General features: G+C 38.4%; 1 protein-coding gene across 50 annotated transcripts in view; it reads left to right on the top strand.

Moving 5' to 3' along the window:
- EIF4G3 (eukaryotic translation initiation factor 4 gamma 3) overlaps window positions 1–16,879 on the top strand; it is a 390,720-nt gene that overhangs the window by 299,067 nt on the left and 74,774 nt on the right. For 26 of the 50 annotated variants that reach the window (XM_078330654.1, XM_078330664.1, XM_078330652.1 and 23 more), the window contains 4 exons: window positions 712–845; window positions 4,064–4,183; window positions 4,874–4,984; window positions 10,947–11,117. In XM_078330654.1, coding sequence (XP_078186780.1) covers window positions 712–845; window positions 4,064–4,183; window positions 4,874–4,984; window positions 10,947–11,117 — 536 coding nt within the window. The remainder of the gene's footprint in view (window positions 1–711; window positions 846–4,063; window positions 4,184–4,873; window positions 4,985–10,946; window positions 11,118–16,879) is intronic. The other 24 variants (XM_078330661.1, XM_078330667.1, XM_078330662.1 and 21 more) reach the window with 1 other exon arrangement.

The raw sequence follows: 16,879 nt of genomic DNA, 5'->3' as shown, positions 1-16,879 counted from the left end.
ACAGTTAACTTTTTTTAATAAGTAGAAGAAATATACTCTAGTGATTAAAAAGTGTAGTATAGTAAATACATAAGCCAGTAACATAGTCATTTCTTATCACTGTGAAATATTATGTTATTAGTAATTGTATGTGCTATATATATATATATCTTTTTTTTTAAGACGGAATCTTGCTGTGTCACCCAGGCTGGAGTTCAGTGGCACTGTTTTGGCTCACTGCAACCTCCGCACCCCTGGGTTCAAGCACTTCTCCTGCCTCAGCTTCCCGAGTAGCTGGGACTACAGGCGTGTACCACCACACCCAGCTAATTTTCGTAATTTTTGTATTTTTAGTAGAGACAGGGTTTCACCCTGTTGGCCAGGATGGTCTCTATCTCTTGACCTTGTGATCCACCCGCCTCAGCCTCCCAAAGTGCTGGGATTACAGGCATGAGCCACCTCACCTGGCCTGTATGTGCTATACTTTTATATGACTGGCAGCACAGTAGGTTTGTTTACACCAGGATTGACACACAAGTGTGAATAAAGCATTGTGCTGCCACATTGGGATGGTTACAGTGTCATTAACAATAGGAATCTTTCAGCTTTATTATAGCCTTATGGGACCTCTGTTGTATATGCAGTTGTTATTGATTGAAACGTCATTATGCAATGCATGACTGTGTATATAATGCCCTACAAAGAGTTGTCTGCCTATATTCCTCTTTCTAGAATCCTGGAAGCCTACTGATACTGAAGGTAAGAAGCAGTATGACAGGGAGTTTCTGCTGGACTTCCAGTTCATGCCAGCCTGTATCCAAAAACCAGAGGGCCTGCCTCCTATCAGTGATGTGGTTCTTGACAAGGTAAGCTGCATATTCAGAGAACATGTTCCTTTTGGTGGGAACTGATTTTAACTATGAGTACAAATATGTGAAGTATAAACAGTTTTTAGTAATTGTTAGATCAATGATATGAAAATATCTAATGTTTAAGAATTTGTTTCCCTAGACACTGTTGGGTTTGGAGTTTCTGGTTTTTTTTTAATTGTACTTTAAGTTCTGGGGTACATATGTATAATGTGCAGGTTTGTTATATAGGTATACACATGCCATGGTGGTTTGCTGCATCTATCCCCCGTCATCTACATTAGGTATTTTTCCTAATGCTATCCTTCCCCAATCCCCCCACCCCCTGGTATCCCTTCCCTGGCCCCCCACCCCCTGACAGGCCCCAGTGTGTGATGTTCCCCTGCCTGTGTCCATGTGTTCTCATTGTTCAGTACTCACTTATGAGTGAGAACATGCACTGTTTGGTTTTCTGTTCTTGTGTCAGTTTGCTGAGAATGGTGGTTTCCAGCTTCATCCATGTGTCTGCAAAGGACATGAACTCATCCTTCTTTTATGGCTGCATAGTATTCCATGGTTTATATGTGTGAACGAAAACACAACATAACAGAATCTCTGGGACACATTTAAAGCAGTGTCTAGAGGGGAATTTATAGCACTAAATGCGCACAAGAAAATTGAGGAAAGTTCTAAAATTGACACCCTAACATCACGATGAAAAGAACTAGGGCCAGGCACAGTGGCTCACGCCTATAATCCCAGCCTCCTTTGGGAGGCTGAGGCGGGTAGATCATGAGGTCAAGAGATCAAGACCATCCTGGTCAACATGGTGAAACCCCATCTCTACTAAAAATACAAAAAATTAGCTGGGCATGGTAGCGCGTGCCTGTAATCCCAGCCACTCAGGAGGCTGAGGCAGAATTGCCTGAACCCAGGAGGGAGAGGTTGTTGTGAGCCGAGATCGTGCCATTGCACTCCAGCCTGGATAGTAAGAGTGAAACTCTGTCTCAAAAAAAAAAAGAACTAGAAGAGCAAGATCAAACAAATTCAAAAGCTAGCAGAAGAAAAGAAATAAGGTCAGAGCAGAACTGAAGGAGATAGAGACACAAAAAAACCTTCAAAAAATCAACAAATCCAGGAGCTGGTGTTTTGTCAAGATCAACAAAATAGCCAGACTAATAGAAAACAGAAGAATCAAGTAGATGCAATAAAACATGATAAAGGGGATATCACCACCAATCCCACAGAAATACAAACTACTATCAGAGACCTACAAAAATTCCTGGACACTTAAACGCTCCCAAGACTAAACCAGGAAGAAGTTGAATCCCTGAATAGACCAATAATAAGGTCTGAAATTGAGGCAGCAATTAATAGCCTACCAACCAAAAAAAGTCCAGGACCAGAAGGGTCCACAGCTGAATTCTACCAAAGGTACAAAGAGGAGCTGGTACCATTCCTTCTGAAACTATTTCAAACAATACAAAAAGAGGGAATCCTCCCTAACTCATTTTATGAGACCAACAACATCCTGATACCAAAACCTGGCAGAGGCACAACTAAAAAGAAAATTTCAGGCCAATATCCATGATGAACATCGATGTGAAAATCCTCAATAAAATACTGGATTTGGAGTTACTTTTCTGTTTCTTTTCTTTTTTTCCCCAATCCCCATCATGAATGGATTTTGAGTTTCTTATAGGTTACAGTCATTTTGGGATTTGGCCCATATTGGAGTGGTGTTTTTTTAATGTTTATTGATTTATCTGCTTATGGCTGTTTCCTAGTGATACAAAAATTTTGTGTTTGTTGGGGGAATCATGGCTAAATTGATAAGGAGCTCTTTCCTTATTGTTCTAAAAGTTCATTATGGAATTCTAGTGGCACTGAGGACAGGTCAGAAATCTAGGAAGATATTTGACAGATCAAACTTAAGTGAGCCTCAACATGATTCAAATAATATGTATCTCAAAATTTTTCTAATAAATACTTCCAGTGATTTAATTCCCCAGTCTGTGCAAATAGGCATCCCTTCAATGTGCGCACAGAAAATTAGTACAATCAGTATTTGTTTACTAAATTAAAAGGGATTAAAGTCAGATTTACTAAAGCAATTTGATTTAAATCAAAGATAAACCAGGGCTGATGACTAAGCTTTAAGTATTTTGTTTTGTAGAGGAACAAAAATGTAATAACTGTCTTATGGAATCATATTTACCTCTGAACCGATTTACACATAGTATTTTATTATTGGAATGCTAAGCTTGTAAAAGTTGTTTACATCCTGCTGCTCAAGGTCATCGCCAAGGTCTGATTTTTCACACAAAAAGAACTTTCAACCTCCAGCATAAATGGGTTAACAAAGATGTCCAGCAGCTGCTTATCCAGAAGTCATTTGTATTATTTTACTTTCTTATAGCAACAGGTCTTTTTACTTCTATTGATGGTATCTAACTCTTCTCTCCTAAGTACTTATATGAGGACAAGTTAATGATCGATAATGGTGCTAAGTTGAGGCTACTTCAGTACCTCAGAAGTCAGGTGTTATATCCACCAAATTAGATTATCCTTGTAGAAAATATTCCTGCCTGTCCTGGTACCTTATCTGTTTATGACTTTGGCCACTAATTAATTGATTTCTCACTGAGCTGCTTAACTTTGCTTTGTCCATAGTCAGGTTACATGCTTATTCACAGTTAGATATCTCAGATTAACAAGGCAGACAGTGAAATTTTAAATGAATCATCACCTATTAAATACATCTCCTCTAAGACTTATTGTCCCCTCCTAATACATGCTTTACTAACCATAAGTCTGCAGCATCCAAACTAAAATGAGGCGTAGCAGGATTCCTGTAGGCAAACGCTGTATATCCTGGTGAATTTTTTTTTTAATTCCAAAATTTGACCCTAATGTAGGGGATCTCAAAATAGCTTGTCTGTGCCATTCAGTTAATCCTCAGTATCTAGTGAGCCAGTCTACTGATTGTGTATAGCCCCTACTTCAGAATTGAAGGCCTAAATCATTCCCTGGAATTAGAAAACCATTGTTTTAGCCTAATGGTTCTAAGGGTAGCCCAGGAGAAGCTGCCATGGATGCGATTGGACTTCTGCTGGTTCCAAAGCTGGTGCTTACTGTTTCAGCTTATGTAACTTTTGAGTCATAATTCTTGTTCCCTTTTGTGGCAGGGAATGCTCTGGAACGGGTATTAACCTTTCTGTTGCTTTTTTATGCAGATCAACCAACCCAAATTGCCAGTGCGAACTCTGGATTCTCGAATTTTGCCTCGAGGACCAGACTTTACACCAGCCTTTGCTGATTTTGGAAGGCAGACACCTGGTGGAAGAGGTGTACCTGTAAGTGCAAGTTCCCTACAACCCACTTAGTTAGATACTGGCACAGACTCCATGACATCTTACCTTATGGCAAGAGAGCAGCTTTTACTCATTGATTCTAGTTGAGAAGAACAAGAGGCAAAGACTATCCTTTCTATACTCATATCAAAGCAAATAAAAAATACACATAAGTTGTTTTTACTTGAAAAAAGCTAGTCTGAATTAATTTGGTCTTGATTTTTTTGTCCCTATTTTTGCAATTGAAGTGACCTGCAAATAGGTTTAAGAATAGAGTCAACTAGGGCCAGGCATGGTGGCTCAGGCCTGTAATGCCAGAACTTTGTGCGGTCAAAGCAGGAGGATCACTTGAGGTCAGCAGTTCAAGACCAGCCTGGCAACAAAGAGAGAACCTATCACTAACACACAGACAGACAGACAGACAGACAGACAGAATAGGCCAAGCATGCTGGCATGTGCTTATAGTCCTAGTCCTGGCTACTTAGGAGACTGAGGTGGTCCAGGCTGCAGTGAGCCATGATCATGCCACCGTACTCCAGTCTGGGTGAGAAAGTAAAACCCTATCTCTGACAAAATATATATAGAGAGAGCCAACTGTGATAAGATTCCTGTTTTATTTTGAGGTGTCCTGATGTACTGGCAATCTGTGGTGACATTCAGCTAATGATCATGTCTTTGTCTTTGTTTCTACAGGTTTGCAAAGTGCAGAGCAGGCATGGATTGCCAATTCTGGAGCAGAACAAAGCCCCAACTTGCCCTCCACTGGCGATGTCACACCCACCCATGAAGAGCCTGCCTCTAGGGGTGCGCTAAACACTTTGTTCTTTGTAATAATGCTCTCTGGTATTATAATATTTTCTGTTACGCTCTTTTTATTTAGTATTGGTGTTAAGTCAAAATTTGAACAAATGACATGTACAAAAGAGTGCAGTATTGGCAAAGTGCAGATTGCCATTACACCCCCAGTGGCAGGCTCTTCAGCTGTGGAAGTGGCATCACTAATGGAGTTATGCTCGGGCACTGCACTGTCCAGGATTCGGCAGGCTCTGCCTACTCCATGCTTTGTAGACTTGCAGAAAGTATGGGGAAAGTTGCCAATGATGTCGAATACCTCTTTTCCCCAAGTTAGGATGGCATAAAGAGCAATCAATCTGACATTCTGGAGGAGGTTGGGGTTTGATATACATTTGCAGATCACCCTGTTACTTCATTTTATGTAAGGTGACATTTTTGTTTCCCCATCACCTTTTTATTTCTGGAATGGCAACTTTTGAAACCTGCTTTTAAATAAGACCACATTGTCTAAAAACAAATATCACTTTGTAGATATTTAAATTATTTGATTATTTGCCTGCAACCAAACAGTGATTGAATATACTTGAATGCCTACAGTATGCTGGAGGCTTTGTAAAAACTACAAAAACCTCCTGAATTTGAAGCATGCTATTTATTGAGCCATTACCATTACCATTTTAGAGACCTGTGTATGTGAGATACTCTGTTTCTCACACATTTATCTATTTTCAGGAAATACTAAATTAATATTTTTCTAAATCTTGAGTTACCTCACCAGAAAGTCTTAGAAAGCAGCTTTCTAGAAACCATTTTATACCCTTTTTTCAACATTATTTCCCTTTTTAATGTTGAAATTTATATTTGTGTTATTGTTCATTTTAGTTTTGGTTTATATCTTTGTTTTGCCGAATATTTGAAATAATGTTGATGCTGTTTTGATTATTCTGTGGATAATAGCATCTCTAGTTATTGCTCAATTTTGTTCATATGTGACTCAATTTTGTTGAGTATATTGCTCAATTTTGTTCATATGTGACTCACAGAATGTATAAATTCTCTTCCAATGTATATTGTCACTTTCACTACCAGCTTGCTAGTCATTGTTTGCTAATAACTAGTTATAACAAAAAGAAATATAGTGAATTTAGAATAAGCTATATCTCTTCAATTATTGAAAATAGAAAATGATTTTTAAAAGTAACTTTATCACAGCATATGTTTGCCCACTCATTTGTATACCCACATGTGTCAGATCAATTAGTTATTCTGGTACATTCAAAGTAATATGCCTGGAAGTAGAGGTTATCTAGAATTTGTAGTAGCTTCAGAAAAATCAACTGTAATTATTTAATTTACTTTTCTTAAGCAGTTTCATCCTGTGTCAAAAGATAGTTTTGAAGTAAAATTTTGATCTCTCAGGGTAATGTTGGTATGTAAGCCTTAACACAAGTTATTCTTCCAGCCTGTCACCTAGATAATAGACATTCTCCACTTAATTTGCCCAGCTTACCTTGGTATATTGTAGATACAGATGGGAATGTCATAGGACCTAAGTATCAACATATAAAAGAACAAAAATGGTTGGGCATGGTGGCTCATGCCTGTAATCTCAGCACTTTGGGAGGCCAAAGTGGGTGAATTGCTTGAGTCCAGGAGTTCAAGACCAGCCTGAAAAACATGGTGAAATCCTGTCTCTACAAAACATAAAAAAATTTGCTGAACATGATGGCACACACCTGCAGTGCCAGCTACTTGGGAGACAGAGGTGGGAGAATTGCCTGAGTCTAGGAAGCAGAGCTTGAAGGCAGAGGCTGCAGTGAGCCAGGATCGCACCATTACACTTAAGCCTGGACAACAGAGCAAGGCTCTGTCTCAAAAAAAAAAGGAACAAAAGTAATGCTGTTTGGAAAAAAGCAACCTCCCCTACTCTTTGCAGTTTTTTGATTCCATACTTCAAATAACTTTTTCCAGTTCTCCAAATTATCTTATAATTAATTATCACCTAATGATATTAAAATCTACGAAATAGGGCCCATGGTATGTCTTAAGTAGCCATGACTTCGAGTATAAACTTTTCTGCAACAGGTCAGGCATGGTGGCTCAGGCCTGTAATCCCAGCACTTTGGGAGGCTGAGTTGTGCAGATCACATGAGGCCAGGAGTTTAAGACCAGCCTGGCTAACATGGCAAAACCCTGTGTATACAAAAGTACAAAAACTAGCCTGGCATGGTTGTACATATCTGTAATCCCTGCTACTCAGAAGGCTGAGGCACAAGAATCGCTTGAACCCAGGAGGCCGAGGTTGTAGTGAACCAAGATCACACAACTGCACTCCAGCCTGGGTGACAGCTCTGTCTCCAAAAACAAAATAAAATAAAGTTTGCTTCAACAGACTTGTTATAAAATATTTCTAATGTATGCCAGTGGTTTTAAAAAGTCATATAGAGCTACGTAGTTTTCAAACCTAAATGTCCTTCACTGGATAGTAAAGTGCATATCTGTTAACAATTACCATGAAATATAATATCTTTAGTTATTTAAAAATAAAATTACTCATCAGTTATTTTAGTAGTCTTTTTGCAAATATCACAGAAAGTGCTCCAAAAAACATATCTTAAGGGGAGCATTGGACCTAGGCAAGTAACTTTTGAGATAAACTGATCGATCATAAAAATCCTAGGAGTAAAGTCTTCCTTTAAAGGAACACTTGGTTGTCTTCCTTCTTTAGAATTTTAAGTGCATATGGGTTCTATTTTCTTTGATTATCCAGGTAAGCAGTAGAATTTAAGGTTATAGTCTCCAAATGAGATAGGAGTGATGTATATTAAATAGCAAAACAGATATGGGTATAATTTCTTAATACATTTTTGAAAACTAACAGTAAAAAATGTAAACGTTAATGTTACCTGAAAAAAAAATGGCTTACTAGTCAATCCCAAACTTTAAGAATTTATTTTAGTTTTGATATTGTGGACTTTGAGCACATCATAGGTTAAAGTTCCTTAAAGTACTATCTTTCAAAGAAAGAAACCAGGTGTCATTTCTTTTTGTATACCCCATAACTCTTAGCTCAGGATCCTAGATGTTTTGTGTGTTTAGTTTATAAATCATTCATCATGTGTTGATACTTATAAAGCATACCATAAATTTGATTATTTGTATTAAGTTTTACATACATAAAAAGGGACATGAAATGCTTATATTTACATAGCACTTTTTAAAATGTTCCTTTTGATCCTTTGGTATTGATGATGATAACATAGTTTTTAGGGTTTTCTTTTTCTTACATGGTTTGTATCCTATAATACTCACAATAGCGTGTTTAGGTAGGACTGGCATTGTATATATGAGAAAGCTTAAACTTAAAATTAACGGACTTGCTTACAGTAAGTAACTTTGCTCATACATAGATTTATCATACATAGATTTAGACTAGAGTTTGATTCTTTTGTCTCCTAATCTGCTTCTTTTGTTCACTGCACCAGTTTTCTAGGGATTGCTATTCGAAACAGTGAATTCATTCTCAGTATAAATATGGGCACATTAGCGATTGATTAATTGAATATACTAAGAATTTATAAGTATAGTAGATCTATTGAGGACTCAAAATACCTAGAAAAATACTTGAGAACAGTGTCTTTATCTTAGTTATAACCAGAGATACAATTATAATTTTTAAATTTTTCTTGGGTACTTTCCCCTGGGTTTTAATTTTCACTATTTTATCCTGAACTAACAGTTTATCAGTTCGCTTTTCAAAGCTTTTTTTCCTTTGAAGCATTATTGTTAGTTTCTCACATCTCTGTTGCTCATATGAAGCTAATACATATTTGTCATGGGGCAGGTAAAGAGATGTGGAATAAATCATATTGCCATTTTCTAGATTCAGATCTCAAGGCATATTTATTCACTGTTGTTTGCAGTAGGTGTCAGAAATGGACGTTTTCTTTTTCTCCTAATGTGCATCTATGGCTCTTATTTGATTTTGACATGATTTGCTTTCATTACATCAGAAATATTTGTTCTTCATAGTTTTTATGTACAAATACATGGATTAAATATCTTGTGATATAATTGTTTACCTGAGGTTTAGCCAAGCATTGAATAGGTTTTATTAACCCACATAAGTCAACACTAGAATATAACCTGAAGTATAAAAATCAGGCATTACTTTGTTACCACATTTTTCTAACAAGAATTGTTTGGTCTGGGCTACCATATTAGAGTTTCAGTTACAGTTTATGTTCATATAGTAGTACTGTCTGGCTTAACAGCTGTTCCCTGTTGGTATTTTTTAATCTGATGATCTTTATTTCCTTTAGTAATACAATGTGTCTCATACCTCTGGGTTTATCTGACCTTTTTTTTTTAATGTTTATCAAGTAGTCTGAGATTATATCATCTGTACTATATCCTTAGCTGGATGCATTTGACAAGATTAGTGTGAAATTTTGCAGAAACCCTAACTTTTGATCCTGATGCATCCTTGATACTACCCTTTCTAATTGGGGCAGATGGTGAAGCATAAAGGAATAATTCTGAGAATGATTGATGTGTAAAGGTGTTTGAGCTTATCAGCTTAGGCCCCAGACTGTGTATCTCCTAGAAACTGTCTTTTTATGTAATGAATGACATTAAAGTCTACACTTCTTTCTCTGAAGTGTTACATGAATTCAAAAGGACAGCATTGGGGTCTTAAGTGAAAAATGATTCTCATCTATGTATGTTTTGTGTGAAGTTTTTATTGTCTCTCGAAATCTAATGGATAGCCCCTTAGTGCAACCCAAAGAAAAACAAAAATCTGATGGCAGTATTTGTTTTTTGCACTAAAAGAATGATATATCAGAAAAAGTAAAGGTTGTCAACATACAGCAGGTCTGCTTGAAGGTAACAGAGCTTAGTATCAACCCAGATGTTTAACCTTGAAAAATCATTTCCAAGCATTTAAGATAGTAATTATTATTAATATTTTGATACACAAAATGCAACTTTTAACTTACTTTGTTTTCTCTACATAGTGTGCTGCCATTATAAATGGAAACATACATTGGTTTTAACAGAAGAGTATAATGGGAATCCAGCAGAAACAGAGCTGAAAAATAAAAGGAAGACTTTTTTTTCAGGGAGTAATTTAGTTTGACCCTCATTGATTATATATAATGGGCTTATTTTAGTATTTCTGACCCAGCATATTGAGTGGGATATTTTTCTTCTTCTTCTATTTATTTATTTATTTGTTTGTTTTTGAGACTAAGTTTCACTCTTGTTGTCCAGGCTGGAGTACAATGGCCCAATTTCAGCTCACCGTAACCTCCACCTCCCTGGTTCAAACAATTCTCCTGCCTCAGCCTCCAGAGTAGCTGGAATTACAGGCATGCACCACCATGCCTGGCTAATTTTGTATTTTTATACAGACAGGGTTTCTCCATGCTGGTCTCAAACTCCCGACCTCAAGTGACTCCCCCCGCCTCAACCTCTCAAAGTGCTGGTCTTATAAGTGTGAGCCACCGCACCCAATGAGTGGGATCTTTTATGATCTACTCTAAAGCTTAGTGGTGACGTTATATTTACATTTTACCCTGGGAGTGTAGAAACCCAATTTTAGCAGATTTGTAACTATGATGGTAACTACCTGTGAATTTTGTAATGATTGAAGTGAGCAGTCCATAGTTATGCAACTAATAAAACGTAAAACTTCAATTAGGAGTAATCTTTCTCATTAAAAATAACAGCTCTGTCAGACATCATTTTCTGTCACTTTGTCTCAAAATTGTAGTGCTGGAGAAATTACATTGATGGTATTCTGGGCTTGTTTTCTTTACCCCCAAAAAAGATTACATCCAGCTTTAGTGCCTAATACCCAGTCTTTGCAGCTAGCATTGTTTGGTGTGGTCATCAGGCTTGACTTGAACAGCACAGCAAAAACAATAAATTGTAAGTACTCTGAATATCTATAATATTCTTATCCTAGTTGTTGAATGTTGGACCACGAAGATCTCAACCTGGCCAAAGAAGAGAACCCAGAAAGATCATCACAGTTTCTGTAAAAGAAGATGTACACCTGAAAAAGGCAGAAAATGCCTGGAAGCCTAGCCAGAAACGAGACAGCCAAGCTGATGATCCCGAAAACATTAAAACCCAGGTGAGAACAGAAGCATATCCTAACACTGTTTTGAAATTACATTGATTTTGTTTTAACTTATTTTGCTTTGCTAATATATGTAGAGCTAATCAGTTTAAGACTTTTTATAATGCTTTCCTATTAAAAGAGTTATTCTAAAAGCCATTATGGATGCCAGCAACCTACTGTTTTCTCTTGAAATTGCTTTCTGTGTGTTTTTTTCAGATAAGTTATCAGGTCTAGAGGGTTCGTGTGTCATAGAGCTATGTAATTCAGGCTTAAGTTAATATTTGCTTTTCTTCAAAATGCATTTTTTAGATTTTCATTGATTGCATCTCTTTATTTATTTATCCTAATTATTACATTGCTATGTTCCTTGTCAGGCCTTGATTGCTAATGAGCTAGAATTTAGAAGCTCTTCTTGTTTTGGAGTCTTTTGTAATAAAGTTTAATTCTTTGAGTCTTTTTATGTATATCCTGCCCTCAGAACTACGAGGGTAAATTGAATGGATTTGTTCTATCAACACAAAATTAATATTTGTGTATCAGGTTATATAAAGGCCTTATTCATCTTTTGATTTATACACAATGTCAATTTCTATCCCTGGGTTACCTCTGCTACTTCAGATGTTTTTGCTTCTAGGCACCAAAACTGGAGTCTCTTAAAATTCACACGTGTGAATTTTAAGCTTGGCATCACAGATCACATACTAACTTTTCAGCCTCTTGGTTCCTTATATATCTTTTCTCTTACCATGAACAGTTGAATATGGCAGTTCAAAGTTCCAGCACTGGAGGCAGACTCATGACTCTGTTAGGCAGTTTCTTAATCTTGACAATAAAATGAAGTTACAAACATTGAGTGCCTCATAGGGCCAGTATGATGATTAAATGAAATGATATAAACCATTTGGTGTGGTTCCTGGAGCTTGGTTAAGTGCTCAGTATGATGATGTTCCTGAGATCAAGATGTGCCTTAGATATCTTTTTGATTCAGTACTATCATGGAACCTCAGAAAACCGGGGATCCCCAACCCGCAATACCAGTCTGGGGTCTGTTAGGAACTGGGCCACACAGCAGAAGGTGAGTGGTGGCAAGAAAGCATTCTCACCTGAGCTCCACCTCCTGTCAGATAATTGGCAGCACTAGATTCTCATAGGAGCAGAACCCTATCGTGAACTGCACATGTAAGCAATCTAGGTGGCACGCTTCTTATGAGAATCTAATGCCTGATGATCTGAGGTGGAACAATTTTATCTCAAAAACCATTTTCCTCTTCCCCTCCAACTCCACCCCCAACCCTGGTCTCTAGAAAAATTATCTTCCACCAAACCAGTTCCTAGTTCCAAAAAGTTGGGGACCACTGTCATAGAGAGTAAATTCTCAGTAAATAATTGTTCAGTAAATAAGCTAACCCACAGAGTAGTTCATACAAAGCAAAGATGAAGATGAAGTCATCCATCAACTAGCCATGCTGTCAAACTCTAATTGGTAGCTTGCTTTTGTTTATCTCTGTAGTGATTATCCCCAAACATTTGCCACAGGGTCCTAAGGATATCCTTCTCCACAAAAACTGAGATGAAGTTCCTACATTTTTCTCCATTTCAACATATCTCAACCTTTTTTGGAAAAAAAAATGCTTCCATGTCCCTCTCTCCAATCTCCCTGAGAAATGCTTAATGATAATGAGCCTAAATGGCCTATAAATATAGTTAAAACTTCCTACTGAATCTTCATCATTGACAATGAAGATGTATGTGAGGCACTTGGATCAATGCCTTATTTTATTAAATTCTTACTGTACCTAATTAGGAAATAGATGTTATCCTTTTCTTCATATGAAGAAACTAAAGCTTCAAAAGGCATCATGAAAGATACTAAATAGTCCAGTTGTTGTAATCTGCGTGTTTACTCTGTAACAGAGTTCTCTCCATAATTAATTCTTATTTCAGAAACAGAATAATTATCTTGATATGAGGCAGCATTAATTAATAGAGTTTCTTTAGTAAGTAGATACAACAAATCCAATGGAGAATTATTAATTCTTTTTCAAAGCCAGTACAACCTTTTTCTTGGCACTTTCTTTTCAATATGGACTTGCTCTGTTGCCCTCCCTTATGCTCCTACTATATTAAATCAACATTATGAACGACCACTGATGATGACTTTATTCTTCTTGTATCATAAAACATCATCTTCTTGAAGCATTTCTAGGAAATCATTGCTCAGGACATGTCTAGGCATCTACTTGTAGGATCCTCTGCATTCTCTCTCTTCTTTCTCCTCTATTACAACTTTTCTACTGATGCTGTCTGAGTCATCTACCTGAAACACTGATTTTTGTCTTTCCATTCAAGCTTTTTAATGTAGAATTTATTTATTTATTTATTTATTTTTTTGACATGGAGTTTCCCTCTTGTTACCCAGGCTGGAGTGCAATGGCGCGATCTCGGCTCACTGCAACCTCCGCCTCCTGGGTTCAGGCAATTCTCCTGCCTCAGCCTTCTGAATAGCTGGGATTACAGGCACGCGCCACCGTGCCCAGCTAAGTTTTTGTATTTGTAGTAGAGACGGGGTTTCACCATGTTGACCAGGATGGTCTCGATCTCTTGACCTCGTGATTCACCCGCCTCGGCCTCCCAAAGTGCTGGGATTACAGACGTGAGCCACCGCGCCCAGCCTTAATGTAGCATTTAATATAAAGTTTTCACTCACAACCAGTGAAAGCTAGACCTCTGATATTTCCAGCTTGTTCTCTTAATTCGCGAGCTAGAAAATTCTCATTAACAGTTCCTTCCTAAAATGTTTTCTCCTTCATAAAATATCTACGTCATTTTTTTCTTCCCCTTAGCCAGCTCTTTCTGTCCTTTATAATCTGGCCCAATTCTCATTTCCTCCTAAAGGCATTCCTCGACTAATCCAGTGCCTCTGATCTCATGTACCGAAACAACTCCTCTTTCTGGTCTCTAATCAAACCTAGGACTTGCTTTATCACTTTGTTTTTAAATATATTGTCCCTGTAACTAGATTTTGATTCTGTGGAAAGCAATAACTGTGCTTTGTGCTTCATTTGCACCTAACACAGAATTTACTGGACATCAACTAAACATTTGTTATAGTGAAATGATTCTTTTTTTTTTTGCAGACAGGGTTTCACTCTGTCACCAAGGCTGAGGTCCAGTGGCACTATCATAGCTCACTGCAGCCTTGACCTGCTAGGCTCAAGTGATCCTCTCACTTCAGCCTCTCAAGTATCTGGGACTACAGGCATGTGCCACCTTGCCTGGTAAAATTTTTTTTTTTTTTTTTTGTCTCACTCCATTGCCCAGGCTGGTCTTGAACTCACCTGAGCTCAAGCAGTCCTCCTGCCTTAGCCTCCCAATTGCTGGGATTACAGACATGAGCTACCATGCCTAGGCTTTTCTTTTTTTTTCTGTTTTATTGGAAAGAGGGTCTCAATCTGTTGCCCAGGTTGGAGTGCAGTGGCACGATGATGACTTGCTGAAGCTTCAACCTCCTGGGCTCAAGTGTTTCTCTGTCTTCACCCTCCCAAGTAGCTAGAACTATAGGCATGCAGCACCATAACTGGCTAATTTGTTAAAAAAAATTTTTGTTTTGTGTGGGTTTTTTTTTTTCTTTCTTTCTTCCTTTTTTTTTTTTTTTTTTTTGAGATGTGTCTTCTGTGTTGCCCAGGCTGGAGTGCAGTGGGTACAATCTCAGCTCACTACAACCTCCACCTCCTGTGTTCAAGCGATTCTCCTGCCTTAGCTTCCCAAGTAGCTGGGACTACAGGCATGCACCACTACGCCTGGCTAAATTTTTTTCTATTTTTAGTAGAGATGGGTTTACCATGTTGACCAGGCTGGTCTCGAATTCCTGACCTCAGTGATCCACCTGAGTTCCACCTGAATTCCAAAGTGCTGTAATTACAGGCATGAGCCACTGCGCCCAGCCTAAAAATTTTTTAGAGACAGTGTTGCCCAAGCTGGTCTTGAACTCCTGGCTTCTTGCAGTCCTCCTGCCTTGGCCTCCCAGAGTGGAGGCATGAGCTCCTATGCCCAGCCAATAAATGATTTTGTGTGTGTGTGTGTGTGTGTGTGTAATTTTGTTATAGAGACAGGGTCTCACTTTTTCATCCCTGCTGGAGTGCAGAAGCATGATCTCGGCTCACTGCAGCTTTGACCTCCCAGGCTCAAGTGATCCTTCTACCTCAGCCCCACAAGTAGCTAAGACTACAGGTGCTCACTACACACCCAGCTGATTTTTTTATTTTTTGTAGAAGTGGGGTTTCACCATGTTGCCCAGGCTGTTCCTGAAACTCCTGAGCTCAAGCAGTCTGCCGTCCTCTGCCTTCCAAAGAGCTGGGATTATAGGCATGAGCCACTGTACCCGGCCTTTTTTCATTCTTTCAACGGTGTCTTCCCAGAGCAGTTGTTTTTGTTTTTATTTTTGTTTTATTTTATTTGAGACAGAGTCTCACTTTGTCCCCTAGGCTGGAGTGCAGTGATGTGATCCTGGCTCACTGCAATCTCAGTTCCCCTTGCTCAGGCGATCCTCCCGCCTAAGCCTCCTAAGTAGCTGGGACTACAGGTATGTGCCACTGTGCTCAGCTGATTTTTGTATATTTTGTAGGGATAGGGTTTCACCATGTTGCCCAGGCTGGTCTTAAACTCCTGGGCTCAAACATTTCACCCAGCCCAGCCTTCCAAAGTACTGGGATTACAGGCGTGCACCACCATACCCAGACTGTTTCTAATTTTGATAATATTGAATTAATCAACCTTTCATTCATGATTGTGCTTTGGCTGTCATATCTAAGAAATATTTGCATAAACCCAAGAAAACAATGCTTTTCTACTTGGTCTTCTAGAAGTTTATAGTTTTAGGTTTCACATTTAGTTTCATGGTCCAGTTTTAGTTGAGTTTCGTACGAGGTGTACAAGTTTTGTACACGATAATAGGTCAGGGTTCTTTGTTTCCCCTTTCTTGTGGATGTCCAGTTGTCCCAGCACCATTTGTTGAAAAGATTATCTTTTCTCCATTGAAATTTTTTGGCATCTTTGTTGAAAATCAGTTCATCATATATCTGTGAGTCTATTTCTAGACTCTACATTCTTCATCAAGCTACGTGTCTATCCTCTGGCCTATACCATACTGTCTTTATATAGTAAGTTTTGAAATCTGGTTGTGTGAATTCAATTCTCCAAATTTTTTTTCTTCTTCAAAATTGTTTAGGCTCTTCCAGGGTTGTGTGTGTGCGTGTGTGTGTGTGTGTTTTTTTTTTAGGCAGAGTCTCACTCAGTCACCAGGCACCAGGCTGGAGTGTGGTGGCACAACCTCGGCTCTCTGAAACCTCCGCCTCCCAGGTTCAAGCAATTCTCCTGCCTCAGCCTCCCAAGTAGCTGGGACTACAGGCACGCACCACCACGCCCAGCTAATTTTCTTTTTATTTTTAGTAGAGACGGGGTTCCACCATGTTGGCCAGGATGGTCTCGATCTTTTGACCTCGTGATCCACCCGCCTCGGCCTCCCAAAGTGCTGAGACACACACAGGCGGTGTGTGTCTTTTCATATAAACTGTAGAATCAGCTCCTTGTTTTCTACCCAAAACAAAAAAAGGCCCTATTAGAATTTGGATTATGATATATCTGTAGATCACTTTGGGGAAAATTGACATCTTAACAATAGTGAATCTTCTAATACATGAACATGATATGTATCTTGATTTATTTAAGTCCTCTTTGATTTCCTTCATCAGTGATTTATAGTTTTCATATTTTTT

Source organism: Callithrix jacchus, chromosome 7 (genome assembly GCF_049354715.1).
Source record: "Callithrix jacchus isolate 240 chromosome 7, calJac240_pri, whole genome shotgun sequence".
Lineage (NCBI taxonomy): Eukaryota > Metazoa > Chordata > Mammalia > Primates > Cebidae > Callithrix > Callithrix jacchus.
Note: the sequence above shows the minus strand (reverse complement) of the source record. Positions and strands in the feature narration are given on the sequence as shown.